This window comes from Varroa jacobsoni, unplaced genomic scaffold (assembly GCF_002532875.2).
Source record: "Varroa jacobsoni isolate VJ856 unplaced genomic scaffold, vjacob_1.0 scaffold_832, whole genome shotgun sequence".
Taxonomy (NCBI): Eukaryota; Metazoa; Arthropoda; class Arachnida; order Mesostigmata; family Varroidae; genus Varroa; species Varroa jacobsoni.
The window spans coordinates 40,295-65,460 of NW_019213734.1; the positions used below are offsets into that span (position 1 = coordinate 40,295).

Here is a 25,166-nt window from a genome sequence, read left to right on the forward strand (position 1 = left end):
GTAGTGCAATTCCTCACTAGCAGTATCGATAAAACACGAGCGTATAAACGCTATGTTAGAAGATCCCAATTGGAAGACACCGGGCTTAGTGGAATCAGTAGACCTTATGCGGTAAATCCCCGGTCTAACGCGATAACAAGGTATGTAGTGCCGCTTATTTGTCCGCTTGTAAGCGCTACTTATTTGTTGCGTTTCTATTATGATGACATTTCGAAACATCCGTACTAGAACAGATATTGAAATCGTGATGGATGAGAACTTTACCGTATCAGACCACTGAGCCACTCGAAATACACGACACGGTTCAAGGACATAATGATGACGACAATGGTGTTTATTAAAGTGGGGGTGTGTGTGTGTGTGTCTGTAACCCGTAACTTCGTCCTGGAATTTTACTCCTCCTTGTTACCCCCTTCGCGCTTGTGTTAGTCTCTGACTACTCAGCGTGACTCAAAGCGGCTAAATCGGCACGAGATTAATTGATGAGTTGTCACCAGACAAGCCGCGTCCTAAATTGTGACCGGCGCACGGGTTAGGGCCGCCGTAGCCCCAGGCCAACAATTATCGGCAAACAAGACACTCTTGTGAGTGCTTCTAACGATGTCTACCTTACCGTAATAGCGGTAGGATAGTTACAATATCAAGTTACTTTGTCGTCGTCAGTGCCGCTGTTCAAAATCGCCTTCTCTGTCCTGCCCACAGCGGTAGCTTCCGTAACCACTGCGAAATGGTATCACTGCAGCAACAGCGGCAGTGGCTAATCAGATGCGCATATAGCATAGTGATGCTGTTGGTCCTGACAACAACAACCAGCAAATAAAACAAGACGCCGAAAAAAACATTATCAACAGGCTTGTTGTTGTGGTATGATCGCGGTGGTAGCGGCGCTCGGATGTCGACGGATGTCGGAAGCAGTGAGCTGAACGCGTACGCGCTTCGTTCGCACTCAGTTGCTTCCCTCTCAAACGAATAGTGAATAAACCCCACACAAAACGGCAGCTAACATATACAATGCTGCCAAGTAAGCCAGTAAGGCATACAGGCGATACACTGACGGGACAGACACACAATCAGATAAACAAACAGAAGCACACTCTACTAGAAACGCACTAATAACAGTGCTTGTGGTAGCAAAACGACGGACTATGCGTTTCTGAAATAGTATAATCGACGGTATATATACTCGACTATGGTCGACCGTCAGTGTCGCCGCTTTAATGATAGCTCACTCGGGTGGATGTCTACTTAATCCACGTTATCGCGATGATCGGGCTGGTTGACGGTCCCCCGTTCATCACGGTCAACGGGCTCCGATTGCGCTCTGTTCTAGCCGCTTGTTGGGTGTATCCCGCATACAACGCATCGCCATCGAAACAATCCCACACACGTTCAATACAAGAGATATTTTGGCCTCTTTTCTTTCTAGAACAACGAGCGAAATCGAACAAAACATCAGAAGCTGGCAGGTATAGGCAAAGGCCCTCAGTGCGCGTGCCACGAGAAGAGAGACAGAGAACTCAGTGGCCTAGTCGGAAGGGTATGAAAAATGACACTCCCGACGTAGAGACTGGGACTGGAAATAGGCGAGCAAATGTAGTGGTATAGAGCTCGAAACAATCTAAAGAAGTTACACTGAGAACAAATCTTCGCAGACAGATCAACGCAACGTACACAACACCCGCCGTTTCTCTCATCAGCTGATAGGGTCTATCGGAACATTTGAAGCAGATAGGCGCCGAACTATTTAACATTCGTTTTTATCTGAACGCCTTTCGCGCGGTCGGTTCAACGCGCTCAATGCTATTAAGTATATGACGGGGGAAAAAATGTACTGAGTGCGCCCTGCTCTAATTTCTAGGAGGTATACAGTATCGAAAAAACTGACTTAGAGTTGCCTACAAGTGTGCATCACTCTGAGGTCTATTTGATAGAAAGACATTTAGACTTGAGGGGATCTTAACGCCGCCTATATACTTAGTCAATAATGTAAATGCGTCCGTGATGCGTCGATACAGGACGCATAATGCTCTTAGGACGTTAAAATAAGGAGAGAGAGAGATCCTGCGAAGGAAATAATCTATAGCGATCTATTTAATATCAGTGCCATATTCAGACTCACATCAACTACTGTAGCCAATCTGAAGCAATACGTGAAGTATCTTCATGCTGGATCTTCATGAAGGATTTTATGCCTGTGCACTATGAACAAATGAATTTTAAACAGATTATGTACATAACTGTACATCGCTATTGTAACGCCTCTATGTGATTCGTTTTGCAGTTCAGGAGATTTCTGCTGCGACAGTATTTGTTGCTGAAAGCTTAATGGATAAAATGAAGAACTATTCATATCTCCGCGATGTCTTCCTAAAAATTTACGGTTGTATAGTCATCTACGCATTGGCAGTTTATGAGCTTGTTATGCAATATGTTTGGCTATTTCGATACCGCACCGGTAAGTTTACGCAATTATATAGAAGCTCCTATTAGTTTTTATTAAATTAGTTATGTGGAATTTCCTCATAACTTGCCTATGAAAAAACGAGTTTTCAAGAACCAATGTGTAGTGAAAGCTTAGATTTCTTTTAAACATCTCTATCCCTGAGTAATTGGAATTTAACATACTTTATGTGCTGAAATGTCAGCATGGATAGGGCAGATATTACATTGTATGGTGTTGATTGGTATGAAGACAGGTTTCCGCAGCTTTTGTTAAATCTGTTAAATTTGTTAAATCCATCTTATGACCAAATTTTGATTTATTCACATGTTAATCATTAATCTACTCAGTGGAATTTAATTTCTGTATATACTGCACAAATAAAGTTCTCAAATTTACTTGATTCCTGTCTAGTTAACATACAACAGGGTATTTGCAACCTTTATGACGCAAATCTATCTGTGGTACTTTTTGAATAGTATTCTCGCCTGCTTTTAGCCTATAATACTAATAATACTGAAGGTACCTGAGATAAGATCTGTAGCCTTTGGTAATGACGTAATACACTATTATCTCAACGAATTAAATGACAAAATACGTTAATAAAATCAACAGCGGGCTTACTGAAGTTTACCATTTACGCAGACGGCATAAATGCAATTTATTAGCCATTCGAAAACAGAATACGTAATCGTCTCAGTTAAACTAGCGAAGATAGTTCAAAGCAAAAACAGCCAAAAAAAAACATCGTTTCTGTTCTTAAATATGGGCACGATTTTACCCGTGATTCTTCCTTATTCCACTGTGAATTCATTAAACAATTCTAGACAAACTAATAAAAAAAGAAATAACATCATCTCTTTGACGATTACCTTTAATTTTCACCCAGCAAACAATTCTAATTGACAACAAACTATCAAACGCTGTATAACATTCTAGAAAGTCTTGTTAAAATTATTTATTTAAACAGATTTAAAATAATACAATATTTTACAATATAAAGACAGGCGTGGTGTGTTAACCGGTAAAAACTCAAAAGTTTTAGCTTTGTTATAAGTCGTAATAAGTCACCATCGCAAAGATCACTAATAACGTGCCCTCAGTACACCCCAAAAATCTCACTATCGAACATCAGTATGATTTCGATGTGCTAGGTGTAGCCATGGCCAATCGCAGTTTGTAGATATCTAAATGTTTAAGAGGAAATCATTTAAAATACTGCTCTGAGAATAAGCTTTTAGGCCGAATAACTACTAACATTACTTTTTTCTGCTCTATCAGGACTGAGGCTTTTAGCAGAACTATGAAACGGAAGAGTTAGGTACTTCCGTTAAATTCTGTACAGTATTACTGAAACTGAGTGTTTGTTCCTCTACCTACCCAAATTGCCTCCGTGCAGTGATTACTGGCTGGAAGAGAGGATGAGCTGCATGTGGAATTTCACCGAGTATATGGGACAAGTTGTCTGGGATGTACTTTGTTTCTTCTATAGAGCGCAGAGCTAATTTGGACAAGCTGGCCCTCGTTTGATGAAAGATTGTTAAATGTTCACAGCAGCTTTATATCTGAAAGCTGTTCGCTTTTTTCAAGTTCTAAAAAAGCGCATACAAGTACGTTTAAAAAAAAAATATTTTTCGAAGTTTTTCCTCTTTGGGAGTAAAATGGTAACTTTTGCCAGTGTTGAGTATTGATGAAATATGTGGATATGGAAGTCGGAGAGCAAATTAGTTGAAGTAAACAAACGGAATAAGTGCAGTAGGGTGTCAAGATTATAAAAACGTTCTAACAGGAAATAACTGTAACAGAGTAAAAGGTTTTTAATTACCTTGTATAATATATATTGGTGAACTAAAATTTATTTTAGTAGATACTGGTAAATTAAATAAAGTTAAAAATCAATTCAGGTATTTCTTTAATAATTGAGTCAGAAAAACAATAATACCGTCACAACATAACTACAACAGGATATCATTATTAGGTGCAACATCAGTTAAGTTCGTTGATACTAGAATAACCTGTCGGTACAGCAACGCCGAGACTCCAGTATAGTTAGAACATTCTAATAGCATAGTGCAATAACTGTAAAAGTGTAATGCAGTAAATAAAATAGGCTGACTAATGCGGAAGAACTATTGGGTTATTGGAAGTATCGAGCTATAGCTTACATAAAGATAGCTATGATATCAACAAACTAAATTGGTTGACGCGACGAGAAAACGGGCGCTAAATTTTATTACTTAATGAAATCACCGGACGAAATTGATTCATGCAGTCCAACACGTACTAGGAAAGAAGAACTGTACAATATGCCAAATAAAATTGCACCTTTGGAAACATGCGTTTCATCGCGTTCAGCTTAAACGAATGCTGAGCTACAGACGCTTACTAGTAGAAAAAGAGTAATTACGCCAGTCTCAACTAGATGACACGTTCCCTTAAAATGAAACCCTAATTGTACATATGATTGCACAGCGTGGGCTGCGTACAGGTTCTCGGCTGATCGTTCCCACGTGATCAGCGACCATAGTGCCTACTCCCGTCGCCATGCCAAGTTCCGATGACCCCGATAACGTTGTGTGTGCCCAAGAATAGCAGCTCTCCGAAATAAACGACGCATCGCTTTCTAAGCCGGCTTTGAGCAGCGTTTGCTTTTTCTAGTCGTTAGTAAGCAGTTGTTTCGCGTACTATGTTCGCAGTGATTGACTGCTGCTATATGTGGCATGTTGATGGAGATCTAGAATTAGCCATAGATAGTAAAAGTCATATCACGTATATTATAGAATGTTTCCTTCCATTGGGCTTATTCTAGAACGTGGTTTCACATAGTTACGAACTATTTACGCTGTTCGGGTTGGAGCGTAGTTGACTAAAGCTAACGAAATTATTTTTCGACTGGTTTATAAGGAATCAAGAGTAACATCTCGATAATTTGTTCCTTTAGCAATAATGATCTTTCATACTGGCTGTTATGGCCCTATGGATTAAAAATTTGGGACAAAAGACTATACATAGACGCATCGCTTCTATAGAACCCGCTCTAGTTTGCTTAAGTAACTTTCCGATAAAATATCAATGTGGCAAAAGTTTGCGCGACATTAAACAGCCAGTCTAACTAATATTTTCAAGCGCGAACTACCATGCTCAGTTTTTGAGCTTACGTGGAAGACTCACAGCGTCACAACGAGCCTGCGGAGTGTAAAATAAGCGGTTATAAGAAGCGCTATTTGTCGATCAGGTTTATATGATCTCTGCAGTCACAAAAATTATTTCACAAATTATTTTCAGAGCTAGTGTAATAAAGAAGGTCTATACCGCATTGCCTTGACTTCTTTGTCCGGTGCCTGGTAACGTAATTTAAAAAAGTAATTATGCAGTTAGCAACACGAAACGTATCAACTCATTTGCAGGTCTTTTGGATGCACCTGATGACAGTCTGTATTTGCGAGACCAGACACTTCTTATTACCGGCGGAGTGGGGTTGATTGGGCTGGAGGTGACAAAGAAAGCTACAGAGTGCGGCAACTTCGTCATTATATGTAATTAAACTACTTTCGTCTTCTATATTTTGTGCCTGAGGCTAAGGGAACAGTATTCAAGAGAAGTCACTTACATAACACTTGAGTAGTTAATCTATGTTGTTCAAAGTAAAAAATAAAATATTTAATTTTATCTATCATCAGATATATGTATTCACCTATAACCCTTGTAAACTCTTCGCAAATGCCTAGGACACTTCTGAGAGCTAACTTAAAAACCACATAAGATAATCATTGTTCTCATTGAGCAATAAGGAGACTTCGAGCATAATTGTAGGCTATAGTTCTAACGAAAATTTTTGTTTATTTCTTATCCTATCAGTTGACATCTTATCACAAAGTGAAGCCTTAAAGAAATTATCTGCGCTTGGACCTGTGAACAAAGGTTTGTCTCTATACTCGTATTTGACATGTTACTTATTCGTGTAAATGCACAATTCGTCTTTTAAAAATCCAAATGATCATTTAGATACAAGAATTTTAAATGAAAATGAGAAATAAAGCCTGTAGTTCAACGTACACATCATAAACACGTACTCGAGAAGTCACATTTGTTTATTATATATGTTTGGGTTAAAATTAGTGTCGTTTGTTTTAAAACTGCATATAAATTAAACCATATCTTTGGGTATTTTTTTACCCATAGAAATATTCCTCACAAATATTCTTATTCAATGTAACTTCCGTTTTTTGCGAATAATTTTCAAGAATTCTGCGAGTAACCGTGAGTAAAGTAATATTAGTTCATGCAGATTTGCTGAAGTTCCTATGAAATACCTAAAGTAAAAGAACATTCGAATTTACATTTGGACTAATGGTAGATCAAAAGTCGAAAACATTCATAAACCCAAAAAGTGTATAGCAGCAAAAAAAGTCCATTGATGAAAGTAGAAAAACCAAATGAAGATAGGAACTCGAGCCTTGAAAAGAGTCTGTCACTTTGGATGACAATTATGCTATGATCAGGAATGACTTTTCATGTATATGTGTTTTAAGTTATATTAAATAATTATGATTTTGGTTCCTACAAAGCCTTTCGCAGACCCACTGAACGCCGCATAAAGGCTGGCAGCAACGTAAGACATCGATCTCTAATCCCGATGAGCGTTTGTGCGGCGCGAACATATTGTATAAAACTTCATTTTCACTCATATTCTCAACAAAAGCTCGTTACGGTCTCCACATGGCATCCTCCATAAGAAATTTGCGGTTTTATTTTAGAATAGAGAACAAGTGTATGCTTGTGACAAAAAATAGCGAGCCAGTCGATTTCGTTAATCATATCAGTTTGTGTACGTTGGCGGCATATATATATATACTGTAGATACTAATATCTTTGTTGCACCTTTCAGTCCGTTATTATGAGGTTGACCTTTGCAGATTAGATGACGTCAAATTAATATGCGCACGGCTGATTCAAGAAAAATGTATCCCAAATGTTCTTCTGTTCAACGGTAATGCCAAAAGATACATCTGCTCCATGCAGCGTCGTATTATCGTTCTTATGTCAGCTACTATGTTAACTGTCTTCATTATGTAAAGAAGGCTCCTAAAGTTTTTCAAAAAGTATAGTAGATGAAAATACTGTTACCTTGTATCAGGTGTCAAACATTCTAGTCAATTTAATTTTGACAAGGATATTTAAAATTGTGCTATTGACAAGTCTGTTTACAGATGTTTGGCAATTATGACTTATTCGGCAAATATTTGTAAGTAATTATAGTTAATGGTTTGTCAGTCCTAAGAATCTATTGTAGTATATTGTAAAAATTTGAAGGTCTAGTCTCAGGTTTGGCTACCTTATTGTTCTAGCTGGCATCATGCACGCCCCATACCAACTGTATGGAGGTATTGAATCCCAACTGCTAGTCTCATATCTGTCGCACTGCCTGATATTATCAGAGCTCTATCCGTATTTGTGCCCGTCCACGAGAGTAGTCTTCGTCAGCTCAGTGTGCCATAAGCCAGGATTCGTTCAGCTGGATGATCTCAACGGAAGGTATGTATAAATTGGTTAAATGACGTACGTGCTCTATTACGTATAGCTGCAGTTGATAATCCATGTGCAAGTGATAAAACATAATAAAATGTAATAAAACAAAACATTGCCGTGGCGATTGTTACGGCCTGAGTCGTAGTTCGAAATATTATTATTTAGTTAATCTTAACCCGAGATATAATACATAAAAGTACAACTACGTGGTCCACTGTTGTCATGGTTAACATGACATCATTGTAATTTCAAATCGATAACGTGGTTTCATAGTATTAAATATCCAATCTGTATCAAACAAACATGTATGTTCCATGGTACAAATCACCTGATTGCTCTGTCTGAGACCTAACTGTGACCATTTTGTAGGTTTGGCTATTCGTCGCACCTGTGGTATGCCCAAGCGAAGATGTGCCAACTACTACTGGTGGTATATCTGGCTGCGAAAACGCGTCTTCACGTGAATGCTGTTCATCCTGGCGTTGTTGAAAGTTCGCTGTACAAGCATGTGCTTCTTCGATATATTCTTGGGCCATTGTGTATCATGGTATGCGTTCCTTATACCAGGCAAATGTGTGTCTGCTTTTTGTAATCTTATATATATATATATATATATCCCCTCCGGCTTGTCTTAAAAAGAACAATATTTTGCTGGCATCGTGAAGTAGACCTTGAAATGGAAATAGCTTGCTATGGTATCGCTACGTTAAACGGGAAATAGAATCATTCTTTCCAATAAACAAGATCACCCGAAGTAATTGGGAGCTTAGATCAAGGTAATATGATGAATGAACTCAGTGGTTATGGTGGAAGAGAGTGATGTTTCCTTAGAATTTAGGCTTCATAAATCATGTGACGAACCGTTTACTCGAACGCAGAGCACGTTCGTATTTATTAAGTCGAGTTGCTAATGGTACTCGACTAAAATATATAGAAACAGCCATTAAGTCAATCGTTTTTTTCAATTTATTTTCAGACGGGCGCTGAAGGTGCATTTTGCCCCACATTCGCATGTCTTAGCAGTAAGATGAGGGGCGTACGAGGTAAATACCTCGAGTTCTGTCGCCCCGCCAACCCGAACCGGTTGGTGTACGACCGAATAGTGCAGGAGAAGCTCTTTGAAAAAACAGCCGAAATGTTGAAACCGTACACCGATTTTAGGAAGCTTGTACATCCACAGTAGTGGCAGTATAGAGCGTCTTAATGAAAAGGCTCATTATTTGATTTATAACGCTGAGATAACATTGCGAAAGGAACTATAGTACTGGGGTACCTCATTAGGAAGCTTATTGCCATGTATAGAGAGTGCTTAAGCGTAATTGAGGTGAGGCGAAGTGAGCATTTGTTTTATATATAGATATATTTGTGGTGCTTATTATGACTGATGTTCGAAACGTGCATTTGCAAATGTTGTCTACGCTACTCCGCTGTCTTAAGTGAAATACGCTTGCAGCAAGGTAAAGATGATGAATAGCCAGTGAATGACCTATGGGATAATGTAGCAAGAATTGTAGTTGCTTGAATTGCTAATCTTATAATTGCCAAACCTTTGTAAAAAAAATAAATAACCTACGCTGGCTCCATCGTAGTTTTGTTAAATTACATTACTACATATCATAGAATTAATAGCTATCGAAACCGTAGCGCGTGAGTAATAATTACATCATGTCAAACGCTCAGGCAACTAAAAACATCGCATTGCTAGAAATATTTAGAAGCCAGACATGCCGTCTATGCCGATGTAAAGTTTCTCTTACACTGATTTCTATCTAAGGGCATGTAAAATTTATTTTCTAATCAATGATAACAAGAGCTGCTTGTAACGACTAACTAGAGTCTTGTTCGGGGTAATGACAACTTAACTAAATACACCACCTGACTGACTCGACCTACGATCCAAGACTTTACAGCTTTATTTACACTTTTGTAAAGTCGATACTATTTCGAGCAGACGCTATGCCAGAATTATGCCTAGTAAGGAGACCAGGTTAATTTAAATACACTATTTAGTTAAAAAAAAGAAAACTGTACGATTTTTCAAATCTACTTGACCCGTCACTCGGGGATTCTGGTTGTTATCGGTAAATATAACAGTAAATTATTACGCTTGATCCACACAGCGAGTTAGCTGTATCTGTATGAAAGCAAATGAGATCGCAGTGAACAACATTCCGGCAAACGCTTACTTCCTTGCAGTTTCCTGAGTATCATATTGAGATGTGTTATGTAATCATTGATAATTTAAGGGCTAGGACATGTAGACTATTAATTAATACAGTACTGTAGTACAATACAACTGCAATTGATAGATATTTACACATATTTTAGATAAGCAATTTTACTTGTCGTAATCCACATACCTGTGTAAATTTACAAATATGCAAAGATGTATGTATAAGAATAAATACAATTCCGATTAGTCCTAGCGTCGTTTTCAATAAATGGTCTTTTTATTCCATGACGAATGAAGTAACTTAGTTGGTATTTTTCACGCTGTGCGTAAGTGATGTCGTCTATATATTCTTTCTAGACATGTTTACATATTCTGTCTACATGTTACAGTGCATTTACAAAGATTAGCTTGACATCGAAAAGTAAATGTTGTCATTGTTTGAGAAAGCTAGGTAACGTGACTTTGATTAGAGTTTTGGTGAATGCTCATAAAGGCTTAAAAACTTACTTAGATCAAATTATAATTTACATCAGTAGATGGCTAAGCTATTGTATATTTCTATGCCTCTTTAATTCAACTTTGTTATGACAGATTATATTTAACGATGAAGCGTTTGCTCATAAAGTAAGATAATTATTTGTCATAGATAAACAGCAGAAGGGCAAGCGCTGTTTAGAAGTATGCGGTGTTACACAACTGCCACGACTGGATGCAAAATACAACGGCGAGTACTAACCTATTATTTCAGTAGTGAATTTGCTATAAGTATTTTGAACTTTACGTTTAGTAGCACCGTTAACAATTGCTTCAGAAGGCTAGTTCTTGGCACAAAATAAACCTCGTGTATGTTCGGTTTTAAACCTAAATCAGCTCACGTGTCCTAAAGATTACTAGGCAAACACATTATCATTAAACGATCATGAGGTGTGCCAATCGGAAATTATAGAAGGGTCTGCAAAGAGTCTTCCAGTTAACGTCCAACTTTAAGGCCAATATAAAATAGTAATGATCAACCCTTCTCCATCTTCTTCTGCATCTACCTCTCATAGGATATTCACAGTTTTAATCTTTTTAATCCCAACATAATAGATATTTAGCTTTCTCGCCCAGTCTCTTTTAAATGTTTCGTTCGAGTGAGTGAGAGCCGGTTGTTGAAACACCGTCAATCTGTTTATAATAATAGAAGCAAATCTTCTGAATCTTTGATTATTACTACGTCTGTTTAACTGAAAGTAGTTCTATTCGATGCTCAAGATTTTATATCTGAAATCGGCTTTTTGACATGTGTCACTGAATCGAAAGTTTTTTTCTTCCGCTTTCCATAACAGTTTTTTTTTATCAGTTAACTGCAGGAGTTAGGTTAGCAGAATAGAGATTGAAATAATATACGATATTTAATCGGATAATAATACTTAAATTGGCTAAAACGCTATACTTGAATCGTATTCGATTCAAGGTCAGCTTCGGTTTAACTGACTTAACGGTCTGCACTTACCATTTTGTAGGTTTCTCTTCAGGGCAATTCCGTAAATGGGAGGCTTACTGGCCTTCTCATTCAGGGGATATTGATCTCACCTCCTGAAAACGTACTGGATCGGGATTTGGGTACTAGATCAAAGAGGCTAGTAACTGTAGACGATGTTTCAATAGCCTAAACAAGTGAGTTCCACATTTTGTGCTAGTGTTAAGCATTGCTTCTGACGGCAAGTCAGCCCTAGTGTTAAGCATTACTTTTGACGGCAAGCTAGTGTGACAAATTAATGTCGTTAGAAATAGTTAAGACGATCGAAAACGAAACGCAACTCAATGCTATCTATAGTATAAAATGATTACAGTTACTTAAGTTTGTATTGGTACCTGAAACAGCTGAAGAATGATTACAGCGAGCCTCACAAAAATAAGCACTCCATAAGCATAGTTTTAACACACCTAAAACGAGTACGTAAGTTTATTTGTTTCTAATTAATTAATCCGTTAACGATCACTAACAGTTCAGTGGTTTTAGCACCTAGAGAACTTCATTCATATATACAAATAATCTAATTACGATCTTTTCTCTTTTATATTTTTTACTTTGTTTTTGACCATGCTTTTGATCTGAGACGACGATCGCAGAAGACCTCGCTTCCTTAGTTGTCTCACCGTGACCCCGCCCACGGCTAACGTCGTCAGGTATCTGAGGGGGGTAGCTACTTTGTAGAAAGCCAAAGCAACAGCCAGTTCGCCGAAGCCCGACACGGTTATATAGTCGAGGTATTTTTCGGGTACCCCCCAGTATTGGAGCAGCGGTATTGGAGATAAGCCCTGAGTTGCCAGGTAGTAGAATGCGCCGAAGTATATTGTGGACGTCACTACATGGACCGGTAACATCAAGTACCAGTATTTTTTAAAGTACTCTTTGAATCTGACGAAAAGTGATTTATTCTTCATGTCGTCATAATCAGGATCCTCTGTGGTCTCTGCGCGCTCGCTTTCTTTAGTAACCTCTTCATTTGACACGCTAGCAGCACCATCTTTCTTCGAAGGTTCGTCACATTTTTTAAAGATGTTCTCACCTGCTGATTGCTTCAAATCTAAATTAGACTGATTTCCAGCTAACTTGTTCCCTCGAAGAACGTCAGCTAATGATAGACACCGCCGTTGAGCAAAATTACCGGTATAGTTGTTCTGTGTTGATGAAGTGTTGAGGATGTTGTTATACAGGGGTCGACGCTGAAGAATGGCGTGGCTAACTGTGCTCTCCGCTAACGTCCTTCTGTAATGAAAATTCCTGATGAACGTCCGTGGAATCCCACCGGCGCCATAGATTGACCACACATAATCGCCGCGTTGTACTGTTGGCGCTATGCGAACACATATTACACGGATTCCGGTTTCCATTTTCTTTTTTCGTTTATTCAATACATTTTTTTTACTTCGTTTACATATAATATGTAGCTAAACGTTTATCATAATGAAATGTACAATGAAAACAATGGATCTGAAAGCTCTGAAATATTGTGACATGATTTCTGAGAAAAAGAGAGCCTACACGGATAGCATCGATGTCGTTTATAGGCTCGTGGCGGGAATCAGTTCTTTTGACTTTCGGAGTTGTCGGTATGACCCATACAAGATTCGTCTAACCTTGTGTTTGTAAACAAAGAGTACACGGGTACGAGGAAAGTTATCATAAACGGACGGAAATCGTGCGCGGTGCATTTGGAACTCAATTTTTGACATATTATTTTTGTCGAATGAACCACTTACTAATTAGTTAATTATGACGTACGAGTTTTATCAATCATTTTGCAAAATATTATGTTTCTGAAATTATTTCAGTAAACTTAAGACTATATGTTAAAAATTCGACTAGAGTTATTTTTAAATCGTGTAAACAATGACGTTGCAGGTGCAGTAAGCGACAAAGCAGAACATACACTTACCCCAAAAATAAAAAAAACACGACGTTCACTAAGCTCAAGCAGTTACTTTGGCGAGGTAAATGCGCCATGTTTTTAATCAGTGAACCATTCAGATTAGATACCATAAATAGTTATTTTTTGTCGCAAGCATCATAGCTAATTCAAGCAGACGCCTCTTTCGGCTATGGCTTTTAGAGTGTGTTTGCCCCATACACGCTTCATTCAATTCGATTTTATAATTCTGTGACTTTAAAATAAGACAGCTTAAAACAGCCGATGATCACGAATTATTTGTTTGACTAGTTGCAACAAAGGAAAACGTACAAACGGCTTCTATTGATAGCATAAACATCAAATTAATAAATACTAGAGGGACAGTTTGATACGTGATCTAAGCAATGTATATATGATATTCGGTAAAAAAAAAATGCTCGACTTATTATGATTTTTATATATAATAACGTCCATTTCAGTATTTCTTGTTCAAATCAATTTTTGGCGCCTTTTATGCACCAACCGCCGACACACCCGGACGCATTCTAGATGGCGCTGCTAGCGTGCCTATATAGGCGTCATAGATGGTGGTTTAGAGTCTTTTATGAATCGGTGTTTGTGCACCGTCGGTCATGAGGGCCAAGTGGCGTAAGAAGCGAATGCGCAGGCTGAAGCGTAAGCGCAGGAAGATGAGGGAAAGGTATAGGAAATTCCAGCAAGATATATCTTACGCAGAGCCTAGCAAATAAGTCTTGTGAAACGCATCGTTGGAATGTTCTTTGTGTGTTGCTGCCACGACGGTAGTTTTAGTGGATTGCGGAAGTGCTAGCTTTTGAAGTGGCTGACGACGGCCATTGCGGTGTGCAACGTGGCGTTTTGCAGTACGCCAGTCCGACAATTTAGTTACATTGAGTCATAGAGAAAACTTCATATATGGTATTTTGTTGTTCTATCGTGATGATATTGGTTCATGCACCGCAGAGCAAGTTCAATCTGCTCGATCACTATCGCTTACAACATTCAAACGGTATACAAGCAGCTGCGATTAGGAATAGGCTTAGTGTCCCCATTGTGGCCGTTTGTTGACCATATCTGTTTTCGTTGGTAATTCCGCTATGATGCTCGCGAACACGATCAATATGCTTACACTGAGGTCGAAAATGCACGTAAGTTACGTGAAATCGCGTGAGCGCCCTCAAGGTGGTGATAGGTTGGTCGTAGGCAGGCGACCACGTGCTGCCGTTATATTCGCCGCTCATAGCCTTCTAGAAATCTACATGCATAGTTTTACGGTGTTCACTGGGAATGCTGTTTTGTCTTGGCTGTAGACTTAATCGATGAATTACATTTCGTTTCAGGTCGAAGTAGACGTTATCAGAGTTGCTCCAAATTTGGACTCCAAATGCCTCTTAGAAGAACTGAGGATGCCGGAGACATAGCCGCACCGGAAACGGCCGTATGAAGACTCAAATCGAAGTCAGATGAGGATTTCCATTTTCGGCGACATCAGACTGTATAGAAATAAATACAAGGCTATTTGGGAGCACGGGAAATCCGGTTGTTTTCATTTAGGTGCAATTTCCAGGTATTGGCATTATGAGTGTAACATAGAAAAAAGCAACCAAATTAGCAACCAAAGTAAACGCAGAAGTGAGTAGTAAATGTAAGACGCCGAACGTTTTACGCTGAAAAATGTTTGTGAATGTGAGATTGGAAGCATTATGCCAGCTGAAAAACGAAGTTTACAAAAAATACGAAACACTTCGACGGAACCTTTCTTACCGGACTGCTCCAAAATCGTATGAAATACATGAAAACAGATTTTTGCGTTCTCCTGTAGATTACTTTTATGCCAACATTTGATTGCTAAAGTCGGTGGTTAATTGTAATCATTCATTAATGTGACATTGATCAAAATGCAAGCTTACCATGGACTCTCCACATAAATACTGAATGAATTTCGAGAAAAGATGATTTTTTAGCACTTTTTCGTTGTCGTTGTCGTACTCTTTATTTTTCGATGGCTATTAGTTATTGAAAATCTAATTTTTGCGTTACATTATACACATGTTAGGTCCGGTTGTGTTAGTATACAAATACATCCAGCAAGACTCCCACAGTGTTTGCCTTGGCGGTAGCGACAAAATCATTGTTCACTAGCCAGTCGATCGATGGCAAATACCTTTGCGCTAGTTCTTTCTTGAGCACTGTACGACCATGACCAGCGTAGGTGTACTTTACCAAATAGCAATTAACTATTATGGCTTACACGTTTATCTGCCCCTATTTTAGTCTATCTCTGACCTCCGTGGCGACTTTTAATGTATTGTTACAGTAGCTGCACTACAACCAGTTCAGGAAAAAATAGAGATCTGTTTGTTTATCAACGCGAATAATTTTTACATGCAATGAATGACATTTGTCTAGAACTATATAGCAGGACGAAATGATGGGGTACGTGGTATTTCTAACTTTTCATGGATTTTCTTCGACGTGATTTCATTTATATGCATAGGCTGCTATACTATGATTACTTTTGTCTGTCCTTTGGGCTAAAAAAGCATTTCAAATTGTTTTTCAGATGCCCAAAAAATAAACGTTCGTGTGATAGCAATTAGACAATAGATAAAAGACGATCTCTAAGCCCGTCACTGTGAAGGAGTATATGCTTTTTTTATAGCCATAATTACTATATTTTGTTTCCATGAAATGATCACTATATCGTTATTAATACATCTAAATAAATACGTTATTATTAATATTACCCATGTTTCTATGATATTCAACGCAACCATATTGTTATCGTATCTTCCGAACAAAAAATTTCAACGGAATCCAGTTCGAAACGAATATTCATGAAAACCACCACATATCAGTAAAAGATGGTGTGAGAACATAATCTATGCTATTCTATTAATAATTACATTCAATTTATCACCATGACAGTTACCTCCAGCTGTATACCTACCCACTTACGTTTATTTATTTAGCTACCCATTTACGTTTTACCGCGAGTGGCGGGTGCTTAACTGCTTTCATGCTGATGTAAATAATGCAGTTTCCATGAAAGTGTCCGAGCCTTCTAACAAAATTTGCTTCCGATACTGCTGTCGCAAAATGGAAAAAGACGGCCGTAGGAACTGCAATGTGTATAGCAATTCAATTTCTGAAATATATATATATGTGTTTGTATACGATGATATATCAGGTTGATAATGGTTACAACAGAGATGGACTAATTGTATATATATATATGTATATATATATATAACGTAATAAGTATGAGAATTTTCAACCACTGCAACCATTTCCAACTTTGTTAGAAAACAGTTGCATTCTTCACGATGGAATCAAAAATGCTACCTTGATTATTCATCCTTTTAGTGATGCTTTTGTTGTTGCAATGTTTTGTTATTTTCTGCTGCGTTTTCGTATCAGTTTGCTAATTAATGCTGCTCGATTTAACGGGTACTGTGTGGCAATTTTTCATCGTTGTAGAGCTGAATCAGTGAGTATAATATTCACACTATTGATATACTTTTAAGTAATTAAGAGACAAAGAATAATACGTACATTATATTGTAGTATGTAAAAAAAAATGTCAAAATTCACATATATTAACAGATACACATTCATCCATGCGTACATGCATATCAACGAGAAGTCCCTATTTACTAAGTACACTGAATTATTGACGGAGTGTTGGGGTTCGGAAACGATGGCTAGTCTGATTAGGGCAACAAAAATATTTCTTTCATTATATAGAATTTTCAGAACAATACCGTCCATTAACTTGATTCGGCAAGATATCGAAATTGTTTTCATAATTAGGTCATAATTTTTGCGCTGCTTCCTGTCGATATTTGCCCTGCGATGAAAGTAAGGTCGCACAGAAGGTAAGTTCTAATCGGTTTCAGGTACACGACCAATGCATGTAACGCAGCAGGATTTGTTAGAACTGTCCTGGAGTCACAACCAAATGGTTGGCATAGGAACAAAACGTGCTGTTAACGCAATTGTTTTCGGAGAATTTTAGTTCAGATGACAGACGGATGATTGGTTTGGTCCGGATGCGTTGTTGCGTTCTGATGTAGATGTAATTCCTTCATTGACAGCTGTCATCGGCGACAGCAAGCAATAAGAGAATGGTAGCTGAATTACCAGATCCAGTGTTGGCGGCTTTTTCCGTCGGCCAGCCGCAAGAGCAACTTCTACCTGTCAGCCATTTCTTCGGCTGTTTTGCTTTCGAATTCCCATTAAAAGTCAAATAGCTGATAAGCCTATTTTCAGTGAGCTGCAGCGATGGCAGCGCCGCTGGCAAAATGCATGAGCTTTTGACACCGGAGGGCCATCGTCTGGTTCCCAAGAAGCATCCACAGCTGGGAGGCCTCGGAGAGGGCAACATTACGTGACTCAGTCGATTCAAACATACTTTCCAGGTACCTGAAACACCGCCATAATGAACAATAATTTTCTGCCTGCTCAAATAGATTTATTATTCTCATTACATAACTGTAATACATTTTTCAGACTATCGCTTATAACTAAGCGATAGTCTGAGTAACTAAATGTATTGATAATACGAATAGATTTAAAAAAACTACCGAATATAATAATATATGTAAACATGTATTTGTCCCAGATTTTGACGGGAATAATTTTTGAATATATTTGTGTCAACAAAATCGAATACTTCCATAAAAGCTTTGCTTATTTTTTTGTAAATGGGTAAATTTTTTCGGTTGAAAAACAGCATCTTTGGGAAAATGTAAGATTATGCTAAAATAGTAAAGCCCTTCCTATAAGCTACAAAGCAGTTGGACCATAAATCGAGTGACGACAGCCACTTGGTCTTAATGTTAGATGCTTAAGATGCCAATACTCCTTTAGAAAAGACACCTTGACTATCACTTGTAATAAATAACAGCATTTTAGTAGAGGAATGCAGATCATATGCTAACGGTAGTCAAAACTGGTCAGAGCAAATAAAAAGCAAAAATATATATTTAACACTAAATATTTCAAATCAGATTTTGAAACCGGTGGATTCGAGCACTGTTCAATGGAAAATAGTGAAATATAAACTTTGGTTAATACATATGAAAGAAGGAAGTCTTTGCAAATACTTGATCTGTACATAAAAATTTGCCAAGTTGTTTTACTGCCTGACATCAACGACAAGCAACTGAACGGTAACTTACTTGCAGGCCAATGTGAGCCCATGAGCATCTTCTATGTTGACTCTTTCAGCGGCCATTTTGTTGGCGCAGATAATGGAATACTTGTTCCGGCGCCTCTGAACGCATTCCTCGAGCAGGCGATGAGTCTCCACAGGGTTGGCTCCAGCTACAAGACGCTCCAATCCCTCATAAAGCCGCATTTTAGCCTGGCCCGACTCGCCGAAATATCTAAGGACTTCTTGCAGCTGACGGTGATCACGACAAAAACCTACCAAATCGATGTTTTTATTTTCCTGCCCCGGCACAAATATAATACGGTGATACATGTTAGTCTCAAGCAGTGAAAAGTAAGCCATGCGTATCGATAGGTGTCATTTCGAAAAAAGAAGCCTTAGTGTTAACCCTCAGCTAAACGGCTTGATTATACAGTCATTTGCAACGAAAATAATTAGTTCATCTATATCCGCAGATGATTTTGTGCGTTTCTGTTAAAGGTTTTATTGTTTTGCTATTATTAATACAGACCTCCCAAAGGTCAATACGCGTTTGTAGAAGCCATTCGACTGCTATCAAAAGACAGACATAAACAGATGCCACGTCCTGTGGACATGTGACACCATGAAGCTCCATCTCGGTCCAGGACATGCAGTCTTTGATGAGCCGTGAACACGTGTCCAATTCCGTTTCCAATGCCGTAACCTCCTTGAAGCTTCCATCCAGGTAGCAACGTCGCGCCTGTGTTATAGATAGTGAAGATTCCAGTGTCAACCCAATAGAAACAAGGTATTTAGAAAATACACGTATGCCGGTAATTTCGAGAGGCCACAAAATGCACTTTTTGGAAATAACAGGAGAATCATAACAACGTAAACTACCGCGAACGTAGTCTCATATGCACAGCCATAACGAAATAGAGTCAAGTACACACGTGAAAAACACTGTCGTAATGACACGTTTTATTTGAAACACAAACAAAATGTGGGTCTGCTGGATACTCAAACACTGGAACTCTTCCTTGGTTAATACGTCGTATCAAACATAGTGCTAGGAGTTTCCTCTAGATACTCTGTTTTATCAACTCATCGTTGTTGCTATCATTTCTCGTTGTCAGGGCTCTCGAACTATGTTCACCATTACCTGGAAAGAACTGAGTAACGTGCGAGCCAACGGATGTGCTTCGCTTTCCCATAACTCGGCTGGCATGTGCTCGATTACCACGTAGTTGATGTCTGCAAAACATTGTTATTCGAATCTTCAAAATAGTTGGGAGTTATATCGGCTATATGCATGTTCGATTAAGGAAAAGTAACATACGACGCTTGCAATGTCTATGGATTATACCAATAAATGGGGCCACTATTTTTGGCAAGAATATGTGGCCAAATAAGCGTTGGAGGCAAAGAGATGATTTTACAGGTAGTAAGAGAAATACTTCATAAGAGAAACACAATAATTTTAATTGTAAAAAGCGTGTTTCGAAAACTGACGATTAAAAAGGTAATAAATGCCCCGTCATATAGGAAGATGTTGTTTGCTGGCCAGACGCTTGAACTGATAAACATTAACGGACACAATGAATTCTAAGCCTTACGTGCACAGTAGCGTAGCATAAATTCCCAATTAGAAATAGTTGTTGCGCCGTCTCACCCTTAGATTGTCCCCGTTCCCAGAGGATGGCAGCCCTTAGCATCTCTTTCCACCAGGTAGAGGTGTCCCCGACGCAGTTGCTGTCCCAGTTGTATCCGAACACAAACGAACGTCGTTGGCGGCACCTTTCCAGCTCGGCAAGTAGGGCAAGGCAACGATCGGTAGCGGCACGCCTGCCACCGTCACGGCCTTTAGCCGCTGCCAATGTTTGGGGGCTCAAGCTCTCAATGGCCCTTTCAAGAAGAAACCAGCGATACTGCTGAGCCACGAGATCCAGAGGTTCGACCATCTTCTGTTCGAGCGAGTTCGTCAATGTACGAGGACAATGGTTCAGTGATAGATGGCCCGTGACGAAGCGATAGCCTGAAATTTCAGTTTATTTAGATGGATGAAAAGCATTACAAAGAATATACGGTGCGAGTGGTTACATTTCTAATAAAAAGGAATATAATAAATGTGGTAAATAGGTCATACTTAATTTGATACTTTTGTTAGTTTTACTTATGAAACGATAAAGTCAATAAAATAGCATTTAGAAATAACACTAGCTTGTTAAACAAAATTAATTTGAAATTACCTTCTCCCTCTGTCATCACCCAAATATAGTTCTTAGACTTTGGACCTAGGCCAGTAAAACTCTCCTGTAATAAGAGTTAACATCTACCCACGCTTCCTAAGTAGAACGGCATAGAAAAAATAGTGTGGTCGCAAGAAGCATGGTTAGTAATTCTATTCTGCGCCGTTGCCACCAAATCATAGAAAAAGAAGACAGCGCCTACGCTTTTGTGACTAACTGCTCAAGCAATATTCATAATACAAAAACGCTCTACCATCTGGGGTGAAAATCCATTGGTGATCGTATCCTCCAGGGGCAGATTGCTGACCCCGGTAGATCATGAAGCGAGCCAGAAAATGGAATCGCGACAAGAGACACTTGATGAGCCTGAGCGCGCACGTCAAGAACGTGTCCGTCAAATGCTCCGTCGAGTGGGTGCCTAATTCAGCGTAGTTAACCGCTGCTAGAGCATAGCAGAGGCCGAGGCAGTTAGAACGCTTGTTGAGCACAAAATGTAACTGATGTAGATTGTGGTATGTTTCGGACAGATGGTTCACAGACGCCTCAATTTTCTTCGCGTAACGTTTCCTGCTAAATCTAAAAAGGAACTTTCCGATATAGATACGATGCATAAGTTGTCGCAGCATTTGCCAAATGAGACATGTCCATGTTTGAAGTATTGATCGAGGTACCGCAGTTGGTGCGCCGACTAGCGTTTCAAGACACATCTCAAAATTATTGTATGCCGCCTCATAGTTTTGATTCGTCAGATCAAAATGGGCCTGCTTTTTAAATATCCAGAATTTTCGTTCTTGCTCGGGTGACATGACTGGATCACCAAAGAGAATAACGTCGCCAAGGCACAATAATAATAAAAGGAAGTTGACAGTCCAAATAACATAGGGGCTGAAAAAAACTCCAGGCCACCAAGAAGGCTCGTCGTCTTTATCCGATAGAATGGCGCGGCCACCCTTCCACGGGTCAATAGCTGAGGATGCACCACGCAAGACTAGATTCATTGGATTCAGAGCAAACATACATAGTCCAAATATGCACAGGCACACACGGGTCATGTCGCGCATGCCTGAGTTCGTATATGCAGACACGGCTTGCGGGGAAAGCGGTGATGAAGGCTCTGAGCTTGAATCGATCATCGAGGGGTCGCTGGGTGGTGGGGTGGCGGCTACGTTGATAAGTTTACCACCATTTACAGTTGGCATATCAACACACGGAACGGACTGACTGCTCTGTTGCAAAGCGCAACGCAAGGCAGCATTTTCCTTTTTAAGTCGTGTATTTGCATTTTGCAGAAACCGAATATAGTCTATAGCTTTTCGGAGAACAGCACTTTTGTTCAATTTCGCTTCAGTACCGGCAACAATGTCCTTGAGTTCAACGATTTTGTCATTAATCGACGATCGGTAGCGCCGCTCGATTGCATTGTGTGAATTTTTTCGTTCGGGTGGTGGAGGAGATTGGCTGACATTCAGTTGCCCCAGTGTCATATGATCACCTTCGAGAACTAAAGGGATATTGACCACATTCGGTGGTGAAACAATTTCGCCGGATTTCTTGATCACCAGTTGCACCTTTTGTTCCGGGTTAATACGTAGCAGATCAGTGACTGATAACGACTTATGATTTGTTGAAGTGGTATTCACTACAATATTTGGCGAAACTCCTCCAAAATGAGGAATATGGTGCACCAGTATTTTCTGTTGACCCAGTTGTGTCTGCGCTGTTTGCGCGGAGGTTGAACCAACGATGGTTGTAGTGGGTGGCACTTGCTGCGCCCGCAATATTTGCTGATTAGCTCCATTAGCAGTAGCGAAATGCGGAATAAACTGGGCATTATTGCTACTTGTGGAATTGGCGGATGACACTCCAGCAACTGTCACCTGTACTTGTTTGACTGGTGGCAGGTTAGCTGCCGCCTGTTGAACTTGGGAAGGTCGGGCTGGAAGCACTACACTATTCACCGGAGGGTTCTGTGCGCTTAACACATTAACTGGTGTTGATAAAGGCCCCGTTGAAGGTAGTTGGGTAGGCAACCCATTGTCCAATGGCGTTGATTGTAATTGAGTTGGTTGCTGGGAAGATGTTGGCCCAGCAGTCTGAGGCTGAACCTGCGAGGTGGCTGTTTGAGGTGTCTCTAAGTCTAGATTAAAGGTGAAGTCTTCTTCCTTGATTCCTCCAAGGTTCAGTAGCGCAGGGTCGTTAAGCAGATCACTGTTGATCTCCGACAGAAGGTCGAGTTCATCGAGGGATATGCCTTGGCTCTCAGAAGTTGTTGTAAGCGGCCACTGCTCCATGGCGTCGCGCCTCACTACCAGCGATCACTCCACAAACATACTTATATCTCCCGCATTCGACACTAGTCTTTGCCACACGCAACGTTACATAAGAGCGGTATCGGAAATAGTGTAGCAGCACACCGAGCAACGGCCAACCAGCGTCAAGAAAAAGTCGTACGATTTCTATTTGTAAACACTGCGACTGAACGCATTAAGGCCGGCGAAACGCGCGACGTTCTAATCAATGTCAAAAAATATTTGCTAACTGTAGCGCGCGAAAGGTTTAAACTGATTTTTTAACCTGTGAGGCAACTAGCATCAGATACTTAGTTCGAATTAGAAAAAATACAAGTTTATGTAGATGTACTATACAGCGGTAAAATATAATTTTCATCTGGAGAAGATTACATAGAGAAGGAACATCATATTTACTAGTATTTTAGATTTGATTTTCTATCCCATGGAGATTGTTTCAAGCTAATCTATGGGAGCGCATATTTTTTAATATAATGTGTAAGCTATCTCGAAATCGAAAATTATCAGTTTAGGATGTTTAGGTGGAATAAGTAAACTTGAGTAAGATAAAATTTAATACCATTTGCTTTTGGAAACCTTACGAAAAAGGTTAATTTCAACCGATTTTCCGTGTTTAGTTTTTTCTTGACATTATGTTTTTGATATTATGGCACTGAGAAAGTGTTTTCGATGAGATTTTCTTTACTATTACAGCTATAATGAAGCCTATTTTTGAAAGACTTTTAAGTTTACACCAATTTTCTGTTTTAAGAGCTCTCAGGCACATCGACAAATCGGTAAGCCCGAAGTATATTTTTTAATTCGTCATCAAACCACATTGTGAATGGCAGAGGTGATATTCCCTTTAAGACTTAGATGGTAAACATTAACTCGGTGCATAATCTATAGGATAAATGATGGGGTAAAATTGGGGGCGCAATGATGACCGGATATTATGAGAAATATCTAGAACTAATCTAATCAAGTCTTAGGAGTACGAGCTAGATTATAGTTCGATAGTGACCAAACATTTAATGCATAGCATTCCTATTTAATAATAATAATAATGTTCATTGACCTGTTTCTATGTTCATTATAGCGAATGAGCTGCAAGGACGCGTAGCCACACACGCGGATGCGTAGAAGGTGCGAAAGTTGTTTTATCTCAGTGATAGATACCTGTACACCGTAACTGCGTACGGATTTGAGAAATTTATTGAATAGCTTTTCGGCCGTTTTACGTCTAAATCGAGTGACTATTTAAAACAGTTGCTGTCACTAGGGCTTTGCACAATACGATGTAACTTGTAACAGTAAATGCTAAGAATATCATTATTACAAAAATGATATACTTATTCAGTAATTATTATTTGTAAAATGTTGTCGCAGAGAAACTGACTTTTAAATTGTTTAGACTAACATAGTTGCTCTTGATTACCCAAATTCTAATGTCCATTCCATCATCTAGTTGTTGATGCTCCGGTGCTATAAGATGCGATAAGACGAAATACCATGCTAACTTTTTCTTTTGAATCAAATCAGTGCGGGCAAACGCTTTTGCGAGGTCGTCAACTGAGTCTTATTTCCGTTCGCCATTGACTACCGTCAAATAAGGCCTATCTAATAGAGGGTCGCTGCCGATCTCCAAATGGGAACTCGTGATCCTTCGCAGAAGCTCTGCCGTGTTTTGTTATAGATAAGCTGAATTTGCAAAAGCATATCACTCCTGCGCTACGAAAATGAGAGAAATATTGGAATAAACCTATTCACCGTAAAACAGATCGTATACAGAATTATCTCTAATCCTTTCGACTTAAAATGCTTCCAAATAGATCCATCTATTTTCATCCGAAACAAGACTATAGGGAATATTGATAATAAATGGATAGATTAGGTAGAAAAGTCACTAGGGAATCGATATGAAAAACTATGTT

General features: G+C 39.2%; 3 protein-coding genes and 1 long non-coding RNA gene across 8 annotated transcripts; 2 read left to right on the forward strand and 2 right to left on the reverse strand.

Moving 5' to 3' along the window:
* Nucleotides 1–15: 15 nt before the first annotated feature.
* Nucleotides 16–10,411, forward strand: LOC111264211 (polyprenol dehydrogenase). Of its 4 annotated transcripts, none has more exons than XM_022839901.2 (8): nt 16–140; nt 2,282–2,455; nt 5,848–5,976; nt 6,299–6,361; nt 7,329–7,430; nt 7,789–7,975; nt 8,339–8,516; nt 8,946–10,411. In XM_022839901.2, the coding sequence occupies exons 2-8, from the start codon at nt 2,326–2,328 to the stop codon at nt 9,150–9,152; spliced, it is 996 nt and encodes a 331-aa protein (XP_022695636.1). In that variant the 5' UTR covers nt 16–140; nt 2,282–2,325; the 3' UTR covers nt 9,153–10,411. The 4 variants fall into 4 exon arrangements, with proteins under 4 accessions (XP_022695636.1, XP_022695634.1, XP_022695635.1 ...); XM_022839899.2 differs by lacking the exon at nt 16–140 and adding an exon at nt 1,161–1,537; XM_022839900.2 differs by lacking the exon at nt 16–140 and adding an exon at nt 1,161–1,537 and having other exon boundaries at nt 7,879–7,975.
* Nucleotides 10,412–12,057: 1,646 nt separating this feature from the next.
* LOC111264212 (mitochondrial inner membrane scaffold 1) lies at nt 12,058–13,650 on the reverse strand. Of its 2 annotated transcripts, none has more exons than XM_022839903.1 (2): nt 13,568–13,650; nt 12,058–12,897 (listed from the first exon to the last, which is right to left on the reverse strand). In XM_022839903.1, the coding sequence occupies exons 1-2, from the start codon at nt 13,633–13,635 to the stop codon at nt 12,186–12,188; spliced, it is 780 nt and encodes a 259-aa protein (XP_022695638.1). In that variant the 5' UTR covers nt 13,636–13,650; the 3' UTR covers nt 12,058–12,185. The 2 variants fall into 2 exon arrangements, with proteins under 2 accessions (XP_022695638.1, XP_022695639.1); XM_022839904.2 differs by lacking the exon at nt 13,568–13,650 and adding an exon at nt 13,174–13,288.
* Nucleotides 13,651–13,724: 74 nt separating this feature from the next.
* Nucleotides 13,725–15,093, forward strand: LOC111264213 (uncharacterized). The gene is made up of 2 exons (XR_002682751.2): nt 13,725–14,240; nt 14,899–15,093. It is a non-coding gene; the product is annotated as an uncharacterized LOC111264213 (long non-coding RNA).
* A 418-nt stretch (nt 15,094–15,511) lies between these two features.
* Nucleotides 15,512–23,386, reverse strand: SREBP (Sterol regulatory element binding protein). Its single transcript, XM_022839896.2, has 6 exons — nt 21,198–23,386; nt 20,368–20,730; nt 19,858–19,949; nt 19,246–19,455; nt 18,742–19,013; nt 15,512–17,983 (listed from the first exon to the last, which is right to left on the reverse strand). Exons 1-6 carry the CDS (start codon nt 23,233–23,235, stop codon nt 17,827–17,829), a joined length of 3,132 nt encoding a protein of 1,043 aa, XP_022695631.1. The 5' UTR covers nt 23,236–23,386; the 3' UTR covers nt 15,512–17,826.
* Nucleotides 23,387–25,166: the final 1,780 nt, after the last annotated feature.